The 17,758-nt window shown below is 38.0% G+C and overlaps 2 protein-coding genes across 2 annotated transcripts in view; one reads left to right on the plus strand and one right to left on the minus strand.

Annotated features, from left to right (window-relative positions):
- The first annotated feature begins 209 nt into the window (after window positions 1–209).
- On the plus strand, window positions 210–8,940 carry DHRS9 (dehydrogenase/reductase 9). Its single transcript, XM_040069900.1, has 5 exons — window positions 210–257; window positions 4,320–4,650; window positions 6,200–6,458; window positions 7,693–7,856; window positions 8,690–8,940. The coding sequence occupies exons 1-5, from the start codon at window positions 210–212 to the stop codon at window positions 8,938–8,940; spliced, it is 1,053 nt and encodes a 350-aa protein (XP_039925834.1).
- A 2,220-nt stretch (window positions 8,941–11,160) lies between these two features.
- LRP2 (LDL receptor related protein 2) overlaps window positions 11,161–17,758 on the minus strand; it is a 119,858-nt gene continuing 113,260 nt past the window's right edge. The window contains exons 73-79 of the mRNA XM_040069821.1: window positions 17,329–17,396; window positions 17,050–17,170; window positions 15,821–15,950; window positions 13,782–13,901; window positions 13,579–13,686; window positions 13,078–13,149; window positions 11,161–12,623 (exon numbers count right to left, since the gene is read on the minus strand). Coding sequence (XP_039925755.1) covers window positions 12,462–12,623; window positions 13,078–13,149; window positions 13,579–13,686; window positions 13,782–13,901; window positions 15,821–15,950; window positions 17,050–17,170; window positions 17,329–17,396 — 781 coding nt within the window. The 3' untranslated portion in view covers window positions 11,161–12,461. The remainder of the gene's footprint in view (window positions 12,624–13,077; window positions 13,150–13,578; window positions 13,687–13,781; window positions 13,902–15,820; window positions 15,951–17,049; window positions 17,171–17,328; window positions 17,397–17,758) is intronic.

Consider the following 17,758-nt stretch of genomic DNA (forward strand, 5'->3'; position numbering starts at 1 on the left):
CCCTAAAATAGACAGATCACAGTACAAGTCATTAGCAACAGAAAGGAAAGGGGAGATGTGCATCAATCAGGAAAGTATCACCAGACAGAATTTATAAGATTTTTTTTTTTTTTTTTTTTTTTAAACCAACATGAGGGTCTTGGCAAATTTATGAGCCAGTTGGGCTGTTTCTATGTTCTGACACCGGAAATAACTGGTGAAGGCAACTCATGAGCACCTGGAGGTATAGACTGAGCTTGCAGATGTCTCCCCAGAATGTGAGTAGAACTTGTGTCTATTGTTATAGTGAGCAGTAACTATTATATGCATTTGCAGGATATCTAAGAGAGCTAAGCATTTGTTTTCTAGTGCACAGACACGAGAACATGCAGTCCCTTCCTTTCTAGAGTAATCTTAATAATTGTTGCTTATTTTAGCACCTACATGGTCTGAATAAAATGCTAACTCAGAAGTGCTCTTCCCAACATGTGGAGTCTTTCCCTACTTCAATTTTCAAATACTGGGTTGGTGACCTAAGATTTTAAATGGTTTTGTTTTCCTGGGGCTTTTATGATGCTGTAGTAAAAACATGAATTGCAAGCCATACAAAAAAGATACAATCATGCTGAACACTCACCGTACCAGACAACATTCATCTCCCTACAAAATGCTGTGTAGGAGAATTTGGAAGTATATTTTTTTCAGGTGACACATTAACAAAGATCTTAAATTATCTGTTGATCACAAACCAAATTATCACATTGACATATTTACACAGCATACAAAAAAGCATTTCTTTTCTGTGAAACAAATGCAAACCTCTGAATGAGCAGGAATATCTCACCTAAGAGTAAGAGATCTGATGTTTTGTGCCTGCCTATTTGTTCAATTAATTAACTGAAAACTAGAGGTTTGTAGCTATGGAAGGGTGGCTCTGGAGAGCTGCAGGATGATCTTTCAGTGCACTGCCTGATACATTTAAACCTTCTACTGAGTGCTATATGCATGTTCATTGTGAAGAACCACAGTGCCTAAATTTCCCACTGGCAGTTCTTCCTCAGTCACCTGGCAGGTGACTCTACCCACTGCAAGCACTGACTTCTGGAGTTTTGCACTGCCTGCACGGTGGGGGTGAAGAAATCCACAGCACAAACAGACCACAGACTTCAACCCAGCCTGAAATTCTTTGGCATGAGCAAACTTGCTGTGGGAGTAAAACAGCCCCTTCAATATGGGGTCTATGCACTCCAGTTTCCTTTAGTGCAGAGAAGCAGAGGGATGCTGTACTTTGCAGTCATCTAGGTATCTTAGAGGGCTCTCAATGCAGTCACGCTGATTTTCTCTAAAATCAAATGCTTTTATAATGGCACAGGTGTAGGCACAAGAAGGCAAGCTCTATCACGCTAGTTCTCAATTTGCCAGGCAAATATCAAAGTTTGATGGAAAACGGAATTTGCCTTTAGCTATTTACTGGCTACATTATTAATCCAAGTGCAATATTTATGAACATACATCAATAATCCTGAAATCTTGAAATATCATGCTGACATTTTCTCTGGAAATACTCTGCCACTCCATGCAGCTGTTTCAAAATCGATATGATCTTGGAAGCCAGGTGGCGTGGGGGTTTTTTTGTGTGTTTTTTTGTGGTTTTTTTTTTTTTTTTTTTTTTTTTTTTTTTTTTCTTTTGTAGAACTTCACAATTATCAAATGAGATGCTTTGGATAACATTGTAGGTTCACAGAATTAGAGGATTTTCTTGAAAGAAAACTTTAACTGAGACTGTTTCTCTTGGTGCTGACCCCAAGCTCCTCCCAGCAGTAATGCCATCATCTAGCAGAATACAGTGGTGGAAGGCTCCAGCAGAGCAAAACCTCCCGTGATGCTCAGATCACTGTGATAAGGAGCACTAGCACGTGGCAAGAGTTGGCAGTTAGGAATTACAGACTCAGTAACACTGGCCCAGGGCTGACAGGCAAAGAGGAGCAGTGGAGACTTCACAGTGTTGCCCTCTCAGGTGTCTCCCCTAGAGCCTTTTGTCCTACAGAGCTTCTGTGCCAATTACTGGTACATAAACAGTGGCAAACACTAACCAGAGCTATCCCAGGGCTTTTCCTTACAGAAGTCAGGTTGGCACCCTGGCCAAACACTCCAGGACTTATCTACAGAGCCCAGTTTCAAATTTAACTCGCTGTCCAGTAGTGCAAGCTCACTGCCCACTGCTTCCTCCCTACAACACAGCCAAGAAAGGAAGATGTGATTTACAGGTCCTGTTTTCAATTAGGTTGTTTGCCCAAAACTCTCATTATTTTGTTTAATTTTGTATTGGAAAAAAGGAAATGTGAGTCCCAAAGTTATGTACATATATCACTGCACTAGCTTGCCAAATACCTTACTGTGATTTAGTGCTGTGGTGTTACCAGAGCCTGCTGACACCACTCTCTCTCTCTTTTTGTGTCGAGCTCTGCTCCCAATTCTAAATGGGCAGCCAAAGGAAATGTCATTGCCTGGCACATCATTGCAAATGGACTGGGGGGATCTATGATCAGCTGCTGCGAAACATTCTGTTTTCAGACTTTATTTTACATCACAAAAGCCTTCATTAGCCTGAGTGCTTTCACATAATCGTAGTGGCACTTTGTCAGAGCACTTTCTGAGTTCTCTCAGAAAATCAATGTCACCAACACAGTGAAAAATTGCAAAGATTATTTCAAAGTGCACACATTCAGGAACACTGCAATCCTTGTCTAATTTAACAGGGACATTCACAGCAGGAAAGACAAGTGTCTAAGCAAAGTACCTGAGCTGGAAGGCTGATTACATCAGCCTCAAAACAACAGTGAGATGGGCCACTAAAATAAGCAGTGCAAACATCCCAAGAATTCCATGTAATACCTCCTGTCAACTGCAGTGGAAAGAGAAGAAAACTCTTGCCTATTTGCTTAATATTTTAAAATCAGCATTAGTCTCGGAGTCATCTGAGTCATCTGAGGCACTCAATTTACGATCATTAAGTGGTAATGAATGTTGTCATTTGTTATACTTTATTAGCTTTGTAACCGATTTATTTATTTAATGAGAGTTCAACATTCATTCACTATCAGATTCTGAAATTTCTTCCATAACTACTTGGTGAGGTGACAGCAAAATCTATGATCAGAATAAATGCAAATCTGTCCATGAACTCAGTAGGAACAAGAACAACCGACAGGCTCTAGAAAACAGGTCTAATACATTGAGCTTCCTTTAATATACGTCTTGAGATAGAAATAATGTTACACAGAATTCAGCCTTTAAAAATGTCTCATTTTAAAGGTTTGATGTCTGCACATCTACAAATATGTAGGTACCTAGAGCCTAGGTGACTACTTAGAACCTGCAAAAAAGTTTAACAGGATGTCAGGAATATGCTTACTGGATGTCCCATAAATTTTGGCTTTAATGAATAATTTGGTTTAGTTCTTATAAAAACCAAACTACAAATAGAAAACTAGTAATCAATTATCAAGAATTTAGATGCAAGAACTGTATTCTACATTTATCAAAACATTTTGTAATAAGCAAACAATATCCTTCCCAACAGAGTTAGGAAACCGTGAGTTTCCTTAGTTCCTTTTTTTTTTAATGTTTTTGAGGGCAATATCTCCATGCATTTCCACATTTCTTCATGCAAACACACTTCCTATAAAGCATGTTCTGCTGTGCTGTGTATCACTGCTAAACAGCCAACAAGTGACAGAAGACTCAGGCACTACCCCAAAGTCTACTCTGTCTAAGGGGCAGAGAGCAAATCACTCACTGTCACACAACAGAAGTCACATAACAAATCAGATCCACTGCTGCACCTTACACTTCTCTTGGGTTGTTCTTGGGGTCACTCTGCTTCCGTTACAGATTAGAAAAGCAGCCTGGATAGCATCATACAGGTGGTGAAAGAGAATCATCCTTTTTCCCCAGGGGAATTTCTCTCTGTGTTATCAGCATAAATAATGACCATTGTCCACAAAAAAAGAAGTTTCGGAACTGATAAGGTCATTCCTTTCAGTCTGAAATGTCCTTAAAGGGCAGAGGTGACTAAAAAGTCTGGTCAGCAAAGGTTGCAAACAGTGAAAGTCTATTGAAAAGATACAGAAAGTTTTGTCAAGGTGCATATTATTCATAGATCCCAATCACATTGTGCCGAAATTCCTATTCCTGCTCTCCCCTAACGTACAGTGGTCTGGAAGAGCTGCAACCAGAAACAAAGCCCCCTTACAGGAGCTGTGTCTCAGGAAGTTGGAGGGTTAGCTGAGCACATTGGCTTCATTGCACTTCTACATCATTAACTTATTTGCTTGTAGCTCTCACTTTCAGACTCACTGCACATAGCAATTCTGGCTTCCATACTTTCTCTTATCATTTACTGGATCATCAGAGACAGATACAGAGTGAGAAATCTGAATGGAAAGCATGTCTTCATAACAGGCTGTGACACTGGACTGGGAAACTCACTGGCTAAATGGCTTGATAAAAAGGGATTTTGTGTCATTGCTGCATGTGCCACAGAAAAAGGAAGCCAAGAGCTACGGTCCTGCTCTTCACTCTCACTGAGGACAGTGAATCTGAACTTAGCAGACTCCAACAGCATTGCCAGGGCTGTGGTGTTTGTGACTGAACAGACAGCTGGCAAGGGTAAGTGACAGGCAACTTCTCAGAAAGATAATTCAATATAACCAAATCTGGTCTAACTAAAAGTTCTGTTGCCTCTCTACTCACTGCAGAGGCATTTTTAATCTTACTGATGAAACACATTCACTCCTCAGTTCTGTCATTTCTCAGTTCATCCTCTCCAGCAATGCTGCCCATTGCTTTCACCAATAGGATGCCTAAAAATCTACTTGCTTGGTCTGTTAAAATCAGAGCATTCCCAGAGGTGTTTTTTAAACTCTTCCTGGTGTAACTGAAGAACGTCAGTGGAAGGAAGGTAGTAACTGGTACCAGAAAGTTTTCTTGACAAATTCAGCCCACTCAACTAAAAGTGGTTAATTCAGGGCCTCTGCAGCCCCTCTCTAGTAAACAGAAGAGTATATTTTTGCATGCCTGGGTAAGTCTGACATTTTCATTGTACTCAACAATTACTCTGACAGTGTAGCAGTTAAACAATTGCAATTTCAGCTAGTTTTCTTTGAGTTGTTACACAGGTAGCTCTCACTACCCCTGCCATAAACCTCTGAGCATTCCTGTAAAAGAGGAAGAACTTACCCTTGGATACCTATGAGACTTCAGTGATGGGTTTGGCAAAGGGTGGTAAAAAGATCTGCGTGGTAAATATATTCAGTGTGGCAATACACATTTATCAGCACTGATAGCTCAGACTAAAGGCTACCAAAGGGCACCACAGTACTGTAACTACCAGTTATACCAACTTATTAAGTAGGCTTATTATTAAATTAAGCACCTAAAACAGTAAAACATGTATCTTCTACCACAAGAGTTTCTCCTCAAAGTTTGTAAAATGTTTTGGCCTCATCATGAGTATTCCAGACCATTCTTAAATGCAGAGATTGAGAGCAAATTTAACAGAATTATTAGCACTTACCCCATCCAGCAGGCTCTTGCTCCCAACTTGTAGAAAGCCACACATTCTCAGCCAGGACAACCACTGCTAATGCTTTCACCTCAGTGCGTGAGACTCTTTATGGAGGCTGGGTGCTGGACTTTCAGCCTCTCCCCTCAGGCACAGGCTGTCCTCAGCAAACTCTTGAAAACGTCACTATTTATCTAAAGAACCTCGAGTAATTTATAAAGGTAGTAAAGCAGTATTATAAATACACAGAGCTAAAGCTACTATCTTTAGAAGCATTGACTAATTCTACACATTTGGTTCAGACCTTTAGACCCCAAACCAGAAAAATCAGTTTCTCCACTTCTATGCAGACTATTTGATTTTCACAAGAATACAAACGCGCATTAGGAGTCCACATATTTGAGCAGATCTGGATAATAAAGCCCAGCATGATGGCCCATATCTCCAAACAAAATAGTTTTCCTTTAACACTTTACCCATATTCTTCAGCAAATTTTACCAGGGGTACACAGTAGATTATCCAAGCAAACCCCAGATAATTGTATTCATCCCACTGAAGATTTTGCAGACTATGTGCTTGGTTCCCGATGCACACGATACTCCAGGGTGAGATATTGCCATATGCTGAAATAAATGGTTTTGCATTCCTCCTAGGGCTTTTCGGTTTGGTGAGCAATGCTGAAGGAACAGCACCCGTAGGACCCACTGACTGGCTGAGGATTGAAGACTTCCATTCAGTCCTGGATGTTAGCCTGCTGGGACTGATTGAAATCACACTCAAGCTCCTGCCACTTCTGAGAAAAGCTGAGGGAAGAGTTGTCAATCTAATTAATGCCAAAGGCCTCATGGCTTTTGTAGGGGGTGGCTACAGTCTGTCCAAATGGGGCATGGAAGCTTTCTCTGACACCTTACGGTGAGTAGCCAGAAACTCATGCATGAATCCAAGAAAAAATTCCATACGTGCTGAGGAACAGTGACTGTGTGTTTGCCCATATTGATTCCTCTCTGGAAATCTTGCCTAAAGAAGAAAATGAAAAAAAGAGGACTGGTTACTTTTTTAAGATTTCAGTCTCCAGTACTATGGACAGACCCAGCAAGGAACTGCACTTTGAAAATTTTCATATCCTAGACAAGTTGTTAGTGTGCAGATTTCAGGCATGTGAATCCAGTGCATACCTGAAAGTAAGTCAACAATATAGCCTGGTCAGACATCCAGTTCCTTGGGCAAGTTACACTTGCCTGTATGTTTTGCTCTAATTCTCCACGATAATCTGAGCTGGGCGATTCCAGACAGCAACCACACTACCAAAGTAATTGCAACTTCAGAAAATTAAGCTGAGCTCCCTTTGCTGAAGCCAGTTTCCAGACTGCTAGACTGGTTCTAGAAAGCTAAGGCCCAGGTCAGTGAGTCAAGTCTCTATGAGTTAGAATGACTAGGAAAGCTGGTTTCAAACTATTATGGGTACTTACTCAAAGAACGTGTATACCCCAAAGAAATAAAAACTAATGGCTAATGTACATGTGGTCCATTCCTTTATACACTGTAGAATGTGGCTGCCTGGGTCCCTGGAGCTGCCCAGCAAGACAAAGATGCCGTTTCCACCCCAAAGGAGTTGTACTGCAACTTGAAATTACAGAGGGAACCACGCTATGAGGAAATCCACTAGCCTTTATTGCAGTAACATTTAATCATTTAACCATAGCCATTTAATCATAGGATAGAATAAAATTCGAATCCAATTGTTGGGGTTGTTTCACCTTTACTTTTTCTCAGACACTTTAATAATCTGCTGTTGCTGTGAACTAAAATGATCTGACAGTATATGAAATTGTCAAAAGCTTTAGTATGATAAATATATGACTAAGATGCACCTGGCTGTTACATCCTTTGCATGAGTCCAACAAACCATACAGAGAGTTGTGAATCTACTTGACACTGCTTTTTTTTTTCCTCAGTTGTCTGCTCTGCTTTTACATTACAAGTACACTATGCTGTGAAGCTAATTTGAGCATTTCAAAATAATTCTGACATATGAAGATAAGAATCTAAGTCTCAAATATTCATGTAACAGATTTTCAACTTACTCATGATTCATAGTTGTGCCATTATTGGGTGGTCAGGGAGATTTATTTTTTTTTTCTTCTAGGATAGAAATGCAGCATTTTGGAGTGAAAGTAAGCATTGTTGAGCATGGTTTTTTTAAGACAGAAGAAGGCAATTCAGATGTCATTGAGAAACACCTCTTCAGACTTTGGAACAGACTGACTCCTGAGATCAGGGACTCCTATGGAGAGAAATATTTAGTTGAATGTAAGTAGAAAAAGGATTGTATGAAAGCTCAGGGGGGGATATTATCAACATATATAAATACCTCCGCCGAGGCTGTAAAGACAACAGAGCCAAGTCCTTTTTAGTGTTGTCCAGGGATAGGACTCAAGGCAATGGGCACACACAGAAACAGAGGATGTTCCTGCTGAACAGTTCAGTGTGAGGGTGACTGAGGACTAACACAGGTTGCCCAGAGCAGTTGTAGAGTCCCCATCTTTGGAGATATTCAAAACTATCTAGACATGTCCTGGGAAGCACAGTCTAAGTGATCCAGCTTAAGTAGTGGGGCTTGGTGCTAGAGGTCCCTTTCAACCTCAGCCTATCTGTGATTCTGTGAACATTTACTGGACATCGTTAATGCTCATTAAGGATCCATCACTGACTGCTCTTTACTCTGTGTATATTAGATGAGGCCTGAGATATTAGTTCACACATGAGAGTGGTGAGATATGAGGTCATGCTACCTTTCTTAGTCCTTCAATACTTACAGGCAGGATGCCCAGTGGGAATGAGCTGCTATGACCTTATGCCACATTTATTGGTTAGTGATATCTGAAGAGTTAGTGCAGTGTGACACAGCACATACCGTACGGAACATCTGGCTCACAGTATGTGCCAGGGAGGTTTTTGCTTATTGGACTTCTGGGTGTTTTGCAGCCATTATTGTCTCTGCTTTGCTGTAGCTATACTGCTTTCAGCACTCGAGACAGTAGTTTAAAGTAAGCCTGAAGCTCTGGCCAAATCTTTGTATATAAAGAACACTTTCACAGAGAGGTTGCATATAAATGCTTTCAGGATTATTCTTTTGTTTACAGATATAAAAGCCCAAAGATCATCAGTGAAAAGACTGTGTGACTACAATATTTCTAATGTCATAAAATGCATGGAACATGCCCTGATAGCAAAGTACCCCAGGACACGATACAGAGCTGGATGGGATGCAAAGTTCTTCTGGCTGTTTCTCTCCTATGCCCCAAGCTGTTTGTCTGATATGCTGCTGCATATTACATTTCCAGCTCCAGCAGAGAGCAGGAGACCAGTTCATGGAGTTCTAATTAATGTCTAGTATGAAAACAGTACCAGCTGGGCACAAATAAATATTTATCCTATCAAAACTAGATGTCCTCTTTGTTACCAGTTACTAGACTGTTAAAATTCTTTTCAAAAGACACTTTCCCCATCCTTCAGCCCACCTTACCTGAAATTCTGAGTTCGCAGGTAGGCTTGTAAATCCAGCTTGTTTTTGAAGGCTGTTGTTCAGAAATTATACCTCTATAGGATCTGCATTCATAAAATTTTCAGCTACAAAGCTAGTTAATACTATTCACACAAGATATGAAGCCAGATAATAACAACCTCTAGCTATTGCAGCATATTCCAGAAATTACAATTATAGTATCTGACCACTTGATTATTCAGTTCTGCAGAAAAAAAACCCACAAGCAATTTTACAGATATGCAATTCTAGGAAAATCAAACTCTACTGTTCTATGCAAACAGAGTATCAAAATGTGTATTTTAACATTCTTCCTAATATTAGCACAGCTTATGGGGGAAATACAAAAACAATATGCATTCATATTTCTTTCATCCTCTGTGTGTTTTGCAAATTAAAAGGATTATTATTTCACTTATCAGATGAAATAGGCCATTAGTGTAAGCTATAGCAAATTCTTTCAGTTGTACAGAGCGTGTTCAGAATGGCAAAACATTAATTGAGGTTCCTGAGCCTTTTGTACAGTTTCAATCTCTTAAGCTGTTGGCCAGAGGCTCACAAATTGGTGCTCCTAGAGATATTAAAATAGGGGTAAAGGTTTTATTTGCTAAAGTGCTGTGCTGGTGATTAATCATTAATGTGCAATTCAATTAAGCTTGAAAAAAATACCATGTGCAGGTCAGAACTCCAAACATAAGAAAAGAAGTTTCATCATTGTGTGTGAGAGGGCATGTCTGTGTGTTTGCAATGTGCAAAAACAGGACAGTATGTAAAAAGTGTGTAAGCTTTAGGTATTTCATTGAAGTCTCTAGCAAATGGCATCAAAAAAAATTATTTTACTTCATTTATCAATAAATACCTGCAGGGAGAGAAATCTTTTTGTCCGGCCTGGCAGCTCTAAAGAGAATGTATATGAAAAAATTAATGGTATAATTTATCATCCCTATAGTTGCAGATGACAGATAGTTGGTGAAATCTCTAAAAATCAGCTTTCTTTGAAACAGAAAGAGTTCAAAATTTAAGAATTTGGGTATTCTTGACAGACAGGGACTGTCCTGATAAAGGAAAAAGAATAGAAGTGAAAAATGAAGTTATGGGTATAATCTAAATCTTCTGTTGTACAAAGTACCAAACCCTAAATTTTACATAATCAGAAGCGTACATTGATGAAGGGTGGATAATCAGGAGGGTACCCAATAGCAATGCTACTGAGAGGAGGAGTCCTAGTTGAAGCTTAGGAATTCTTCACCATCAGATATGCTAACCAACCAAACCTACATACTGCCTAACTACAGAATAACCCAGGGACTCTTTTCCTCCATATCTGAAAAGTTAAAATTCTTACAGGGGGAAAAACGTATTTCTGATACATGGCTGACATATTAGTAGTTTTCACCAACACTGGTTCCAAATCTTTGTGCTGACAAAGACTATTCCCAAATCTGATATGACTTTTTCTCATGGTATGCAACTGCAGGCAAGTCTTTTGGAAGGGTCAAGCCTGCCTTCTCCCTCTAAAAAAACCTTGTAAATCCTCTCCTTAAGAACAGCACCTTGCATCTCTAAGAAATTCTTAAAGATGTGTCTGCTGTGTTGCAGATGTGTCTGCTGCCTTGCAGACTCTAAGGAATTTTCTACATTCATGCACTCAGAAAAAAATGCTTCTAGAAGCACATAATATACTTAAAGAAAAACAAAATCAAAGCATCAAATTCTGACATCAGATATGAAAGTTAATTGAAATACGGTTTTAATCACTTATGTCCCTACTGCCTCAATTGTCAGCCTGTCAATAGTAAGAGTTTCCTGTTTCAAGGGCCAGTTTATTGAGTGTGTGTCATAGGGCAGCTTTCCCACTTACAGAGATACAATGTCAGTATCAAGACAACATCTTACATGAAGAACTTCAGACAGTTGTGTAAAGCAGTAAGCACTACTCTTATTTGACTTTACCTAAAGCGTTGATGTTTCCACAAAGTCTCCACAACTGAAAAAAGTACATAGAGCCTTGACACAAATTATGGAACAAGCATGTGATAAAATAATATGTTTATTAGACTTATTCAGCAGCATAATTTTCCAGTTGTCTTTTCTAATCAAAATATGTTACAATGTAATTACAAGCATTCTAATTAGAAATCATTTATATTTTGAGAATTTAGATATAAAACAATCAAATAGCAAAAGTCTCAATGATTATAACTTCAGGAATCTTTTATACGAGTAGCTAGCCAGGAATGCTGAAGAACATGGTCCTGTAATTGGAGTTCTCTCAAATGATTCATGTTGTGGAAACTATCTTGTCTAATTAATAGAACAGCTAAAAAGATCAACAGTATATTCTGATGGAAGGTTATAAGAACAACCACGTAACTACAAAGACTGCATTATAGAAATTGTTTCCCTTTCTATTAATATCCACCTCAGGAAATAAATAGTCAATAAAATTAAATTTTCACATTAAAAAAACCTGAAGAATTACTGAAATGAACCAATATCTTTCATATTTTGCTGTTTGGAAATAAGCTATCATAGAAACCTAGCTACTTCATAGTACAAATTAGTTCCAGAGACTCCAGCCAAGAACAGAGGTATTCCATTGATGAGCAAGAGAAAAGCTCATTAAGTAGTTGTGGCATCAAAATCTAAATATATTCAGTCTTCACAGGAACACTATTAATGGAATTGTGTTAATTGGAACCTAGAGGAAAAGTGTGTGTCGTATAGATTGTGAGGAATTTATCTCAGACAATTAAAATATTGTAAGACCAACATTTTGCACAGGTAACTATTCAGCATAATAATGTTGCATTGACTCTTTCATCTTTTGTTTAACACAAGATAAAGAGATACCCATTTTGATATACAGTACTATATAAAATAGGTGGAAAAGATTCCCAGAGCACCAGTAGAAGTTTTAAAAGGTGCTGTTATAAAAGATACACCCTAAAGACCCTGTAAATCAGTAGTTTCTATATTTGCCTTGTTTGGTTCCTTTTTTTTTGTTTTAAGCGTTTATATAATTAATTTAGCCCTAAATATATGATCAAATCCATACAAATTTCTACTAGCAACATCACTGAACAAGATAATCTTAAAAAAATTTACAAATGTACAATATATTTATAACATTACTTTCAGACAGCTTCAGTGCAAAGATATACATATAGTACATCACGATAATTGTTCATAAAAATAGAAATTGGCATTTGTCAAAAAAACCAAGGCATAGTTTCAATGTACATCTCCAGCCACTGGCTAAGAGATGTATACATTTTTATAAAGCATTTGAATGTGAACCTTACTCTTCTGTTTATAAAAAATATATGTGCAAATGGATGTGTCTAATTTTCCCTAAATGAGTTACCTAGTTATACCACAGAGTCCTCTTTAACAAGATTGGCGGTGTCTTTAAATGTATCCTCTGTTGCTGTGTAAGCTAGTGGTTGGTCTCTTTTCAGAATAATCTTGGGAGGTAGTGAAGGAGAACGAGTAGGGACATTTTCTGTGTCCTGTTGCTGCTCCTTTTCCATCTGAAACAATAATCATAAAATCAAACCTTACATTCTAATGCACCATGCATCCAACATTAACTTTCAGAAACAGCAAATAAATGCTCCTAAATTCAAACTTCATGTGTAAATTATTTCTGCAAAACCACCTGTAACAAAATTATATACTAATTTCACCTCAGATAGTATAGCTGATTAAAAACAATCCTAGAAACTTATTCCTTATATTGACATAAAGCTTTAATGCTTTATGTCAGGAGCAGCTGTGCCGCCTGAGCTGAGTCTGCTCAACACCTCATTGTGCATGATGACATTTGGTAACAACTCACAACCACTTCAGTCCCTAACCTGCACTGGAATTTCTGTGCTGTTCCACACAACAGCAGCATCTACCAATAATCCTTATCCTATGAATGCAAAACGAAGTCCAGCAGTACATTAGCTGAAAAATAGAATTACATAATATAAACAATACCTCCGCATATATTGGGTTTTCAAAATTAGTGTTTTGTTTCTTTTTTTTCTTGAAGAAACTCCACTTCGATTCCTGGAATATAAAAAATATTAGAGCTTTATACATTTTTCTCACAACTTCTCTGGAAACTGCCATTACTGTGTTGGATTTCATATGTATTGACTGCTACCTCAGTGACTTCAGATGGATGTCCTTCCATCACTATGTTGTAATTCTAAGCATGGAACCCAAATTTCTTTTTTTTGCTAGATAACCAAGTTATTTCACCTAAAGAAGTATTCATAAAAGTCTAGGCAACAGAACTGACTAAATTACTTCATGGAAGCCTATCATTCCAGACAAGGACATAAGAGGAAAAAAATTGTCTTGAAAACAACACAAGGGAAATTATTGAGGGACATGAAACTACGTTAAGTTGGCTGCAGCTTCCCTAACAATTCCATTTTTCTGATCTGGAGCAGAAAATAAACAAGGCAGCCTCAGAGAATTTTTATTTCCTACCAGAGGTGCATCTGTACTCTGAGGAGTTTCCTTCGGGCTGGTAGATATCACAGAGGAATACACAGGATTTTCAAAATTTTCATTTTTCTCACTACCAGCTGCTGCTACCTGTAGGAGAAGAAAGAAAATCAACATTCTTCAAAGAAGAAAAGGTGGTCATAAGGGAAAATGAAAGGTGAAAGTCGAGCCAAAATTTATCTTACAAGTGTTGGCCGAACGACTGTAACTGCACCAGCTGTGCTGGCTCCACCATCTCTGGTTGTATACATTGGATTTTCAAATGTGATTGGTTGTTTCCCCGACTCCACTGCAAAGTTTTCATTCTATGGAGGAAAAAACCCAACAACTGCAGTGGAATAAACACCTCCGTACTCAGAGGAATCAATGTGTAGTCAAACTCTTCATCTTGGGAAACAACACGTTTACTTTCACATAAGCTTAGACAAAACCTGGTATCTGTTAAAATCACAACATCAATTTACTTTTACTCCTAGCAGTCTGGACTACTGATTGTTCCAATATTACCCCATTTCCTAGATGGACAAAAACCCCCACACATTTTTCAATACTTGACTCAAAGTATTTTAGGATGAGGAAAGATGACCTTCACAAATCATACCTTCAACAGGGAAGAGATAACAAAGAAGTAGTAATATCCAAATAAATATTTTAATTTAGACACTTCAAAATTACATACAAATTAATAAGCAGTAGCTGATATATAAAAGAATGGGATTCATTCATTCTGTCCCAGCAAGGAGATTGCTGTATTTTTTGAGACAAAGCAGTAAGTGTGTCCCCTTCCTTATGTCAAATGAGGTACATCACGTAGAAGATAATGAAAACAAAATGCCACCCAGACTCACTTGTCCTGCTCTTCGACACAACCTCATGACAGAACTAGCAAGGAATAGCACAGGAATAGTACAGCAGCTAGTTCCTTAAAACTGCCTCATTTTCACAAACTACTGCTTCATGCCACATGGATTCATTCTTTTTGCTACCAGAATATGGCTTTTTATAACACAGTAAACCCTTGTCAGCTCCCTCAAACTAGATTAGAATAGCCCCACTGAAAAATGTCCAACATCTGCCATGCATATATGATGTTAAAATTTTAGGAGGCACATCTCACAGTTCTTCACTGCTGTACACCAAACCCTTAGAATTCTTTCAGTGAACATAACGATTTTTTGTTTATACTCTGAATACACAGGGAGTACTAACACCACGTAAGTAGAGATAGTCTGGATCCACACCTGTTATTGGTAGTGTACAACTGCATGGCTTGAACATCAGTAGGGGACCGGAAAATGCCAAGTAGGGTCAAGTTCTTTGTGCATGAGAAAGATCTGGGGTACAATATACAAGCCTAAAGCTATTTCTCCAGTGTTTACTGAAATGTTCATGTGGATGTTTTGTTACACAAGCTGCCTAATTTTAACAAAGACTGTGTTTCTTCATCTAGGCAAAGGTCACATACTTATACTAGGAGCTTATCTTCTTTAGCTGTTTCGTTTCATATCTATTCACCATCAGTTTAGGGAGTTTCCACCTTATACTTGGCAGCAAGTGCTTACTATTCAAACATATCCATGATCTGTTTCCTACAAGTAAGAAATCGTTTGTACATTGTACTTCTTGTGGCAAACGGGAATAACACAGGGATCTGCTGTTTCTTAGATGTGCATAACGAAACATGCATGAAGTCGAGGTACACTTTACGATGTCCCCATAAGTGTTAAACATAATTTGTTTAAAATTTATAAATAAAGAAATTGTCAAATCCATCCTGTATTGCAAAAAATAGTGAATCCTGTGGTTAGGCTTGAGTTTTACCTCTGAATAGTCTAACATGCCATCTAGTTTTGAAAACTACATATTTTTAAACTGTTCCATGGAACACAAGGTCCTATAAAGTTCCCTCTTACAATGTTGTCATTTGTCTACTCATTCCCTTTATATTCCATGAACGTGCTGAAAGACGAAAGAGGGTAATTGACTTAATTTCTGCTATATAAATCTTGGAAAAATTCACATTATTTTAAAGAACATCCTATATTTTTCCTTGCCTTCAAATTATGAAAAGCTATTTTAGGAAACTATTAATCATTGTTCACTTCTTTTTCTAGAACACATTTATCACCTCATAATCATTTTATAGTTAAAGGCTCCCTTCTATAAGCTACTAATTACATCAAAAGAACACAATTTTAAAAATTCTTTGAGAACTAAATCTTACCATTTGCATTGCTCTGTCTATAGCAGAATCTCCCCCAAAGCCAGAGACTCCTATGTCCATAGTCACATCTGCTCCAGATCGGAAAGTTACTCCATTGCCATTTTCATTAGATTTTACAAGACTGCTTAAACTATAAAAAACGCCAAACAAAAAAAAAATCAACAAACAAAAATAAAAAGAAATAGTAGAGATTATACAGAAACAGAGTTTATAATACAGTTTTTTTCACTTGTTCTTCTAAGTATGTGCCCTTGTAAAAAAGTCTCTCCCCATTTTCCTTGTAGATTCACTTCACCTCCAGAAAATCAGCCTTAGGTCACCCCTAAACCTTCTCTTTTCCAGGCTGAACAAACCCAGTTCTCTCAGGTTTTCTATGTAGGAGAGTTGCTCCATCCCTCTAAACATCTTTGTGGCTTTCATCTGGGCTCACTCAGTGTCACTAGTTCAGTGTAATCTTCCAGTGAGGAAGCAGTTTTAGCTTCCTCTGCATCATGGATTACAGTGAATTAATTAGATTGATTTAAGAGCTATAACTGGGAAATTGGTGCAAGGACTATGAAGATGTGCTTTTATGCATTTTAAAACACATAATTTGTTTGAAGTAAAAAAATTCAGAGCATCATATTCTGATATCTTTTTTAAAACAAATTAATTTCAAATATATTTCCTTTGATTTAAAACACCAAATATTTTGGATGACATTCCACCAAACTGTTTTCACATGCCAGTATGACTGTCAGCAGTGCAGGCATTGCCTCAGGCATTGGAAACAGAAGTTCAGTACACACCTGCCATATTTTTAAGCAGCTGAACACAGCATTGCAGATGAGTACAGCCTTTCAGTGTTAAAAGTTCTCTTCAAATTAGGTCAAAGTTTTATAAAAAATGAAAACATTTAACTATGGTCTTTTGTATCTTTTTGAGCTGAATATGCAGCTTTAGATCTGGTAAACAGCCTTGTGTATTGCTTATTATTTAAAAGCTAATTTAGAATGTCAGAGAGTTTTACAGTCATCCTTTGATAGACAATAATGATCACGCCATGGTATTGCCTGGAATGAAAAATTCCCTGGAGCTGCTGCAAGATTGTACTTCCCATATTCCAGCAGAATGAGCACACAGAAAAAAAAAAAAAAAAAAAAAAAAAAAAGATTTTTCAGAAATATTTAGAAACGAATATACGTTTTCCATTCACAGACATTCCTGCTCTGAAAGCCTTCAAAACATACCTTGGTAGTTTGGGGAGCGCTGGTAAAAGGGAGCCCGTTCGTCTGTAGTTAAAAAAGCCTCCAACTGCTAACACTCCAATTATTATGATTAGTATGACTGTCAGCAACACTGCTACTGCTGCTGTCAAAGACAGAAGAATAAGAAAACATTCAAGCAAGCATAGTTCAGTGCAATAAAGAGCCCAGAGAATTAGAAGTCTGACCCTGAGCAGGTATCATGGTGAGGCATTACACATTCTTCAGCTCAAATGTCAAGTGCAATATATTCTTGAAGCTTACTTGTTCCAGGAGGGACTCCTTTTGACAATCCTATTTCACAATAATTCCCAGTGTATCCATAGGAACATCTGTAAATGTAAGGACAGACGACTGAATGACTTATTACTAAGTCTGGGATCTCAGCTTTATGATTATATTCTGAAATCTTTATCTACAACCCAGAAATTTTAACTCCAAGCTCAGTAATTATATATAGTACTGACTGTATGTAAATACAGTATGTCTCCTATATTTGCAGAACTAAAAGTGAAAATAAAGTGCTGAGTCAGAAGGTCTGGTCTCAGTGGAGCTTTGGTGGCACCTGCTGGCTGTACCAAGCTACATTTATTGAGAGTTACTTTTCCATTGTCACAATTTTGGGGTATAGCATTTTATTAGAATCTTCAGAGGTTTGCCTTTCTGGGTTTTTGGTTTTAGGGTTTGTTTGGGG

Source organism: Hirundo rustica, chromosome 7, assembly GCF_015227805.2.
Source record: "Hirundo rustica isolate bHirRus1 chromosome 7, bHirRus1.pri.v3, whole genome shotgun sequence".
NCBI classification, from domain to species: Eukaryota; Metazoa; Chordata; class Aves; order Passeriformes; family Hirundinidae; genus Hirundo; species Hirundo rustica.

What these genes read in the sequence shown, in the direction of transcription:
- DHRS9 (XM_040069900.1), top strand. Translation starts at nt 210, where the DNA reads ATGAGCACCTGGAGGTATAGACTGAGCTTGCAGATGTCTCCCCAGAAT. An exon ending in TGAACAGACAGCTGGCAAGG is followed by an intron (nt 4,651 to 6,199) that starts GTAAGTGACAGG and finishes CATTCCTCCTAG; the next exon opens with GGCTTTTCGGTTTGGTGAGC. An exon ending in AGAGAAATATTTAGTTGAAT is followed by an intron (nt 7,857 to 8,689) that starts GTAAGTAGAAAA and finishes TTTTGTTTACAG; the next exon opens with ATATAAAAGCCCAAAGATCA.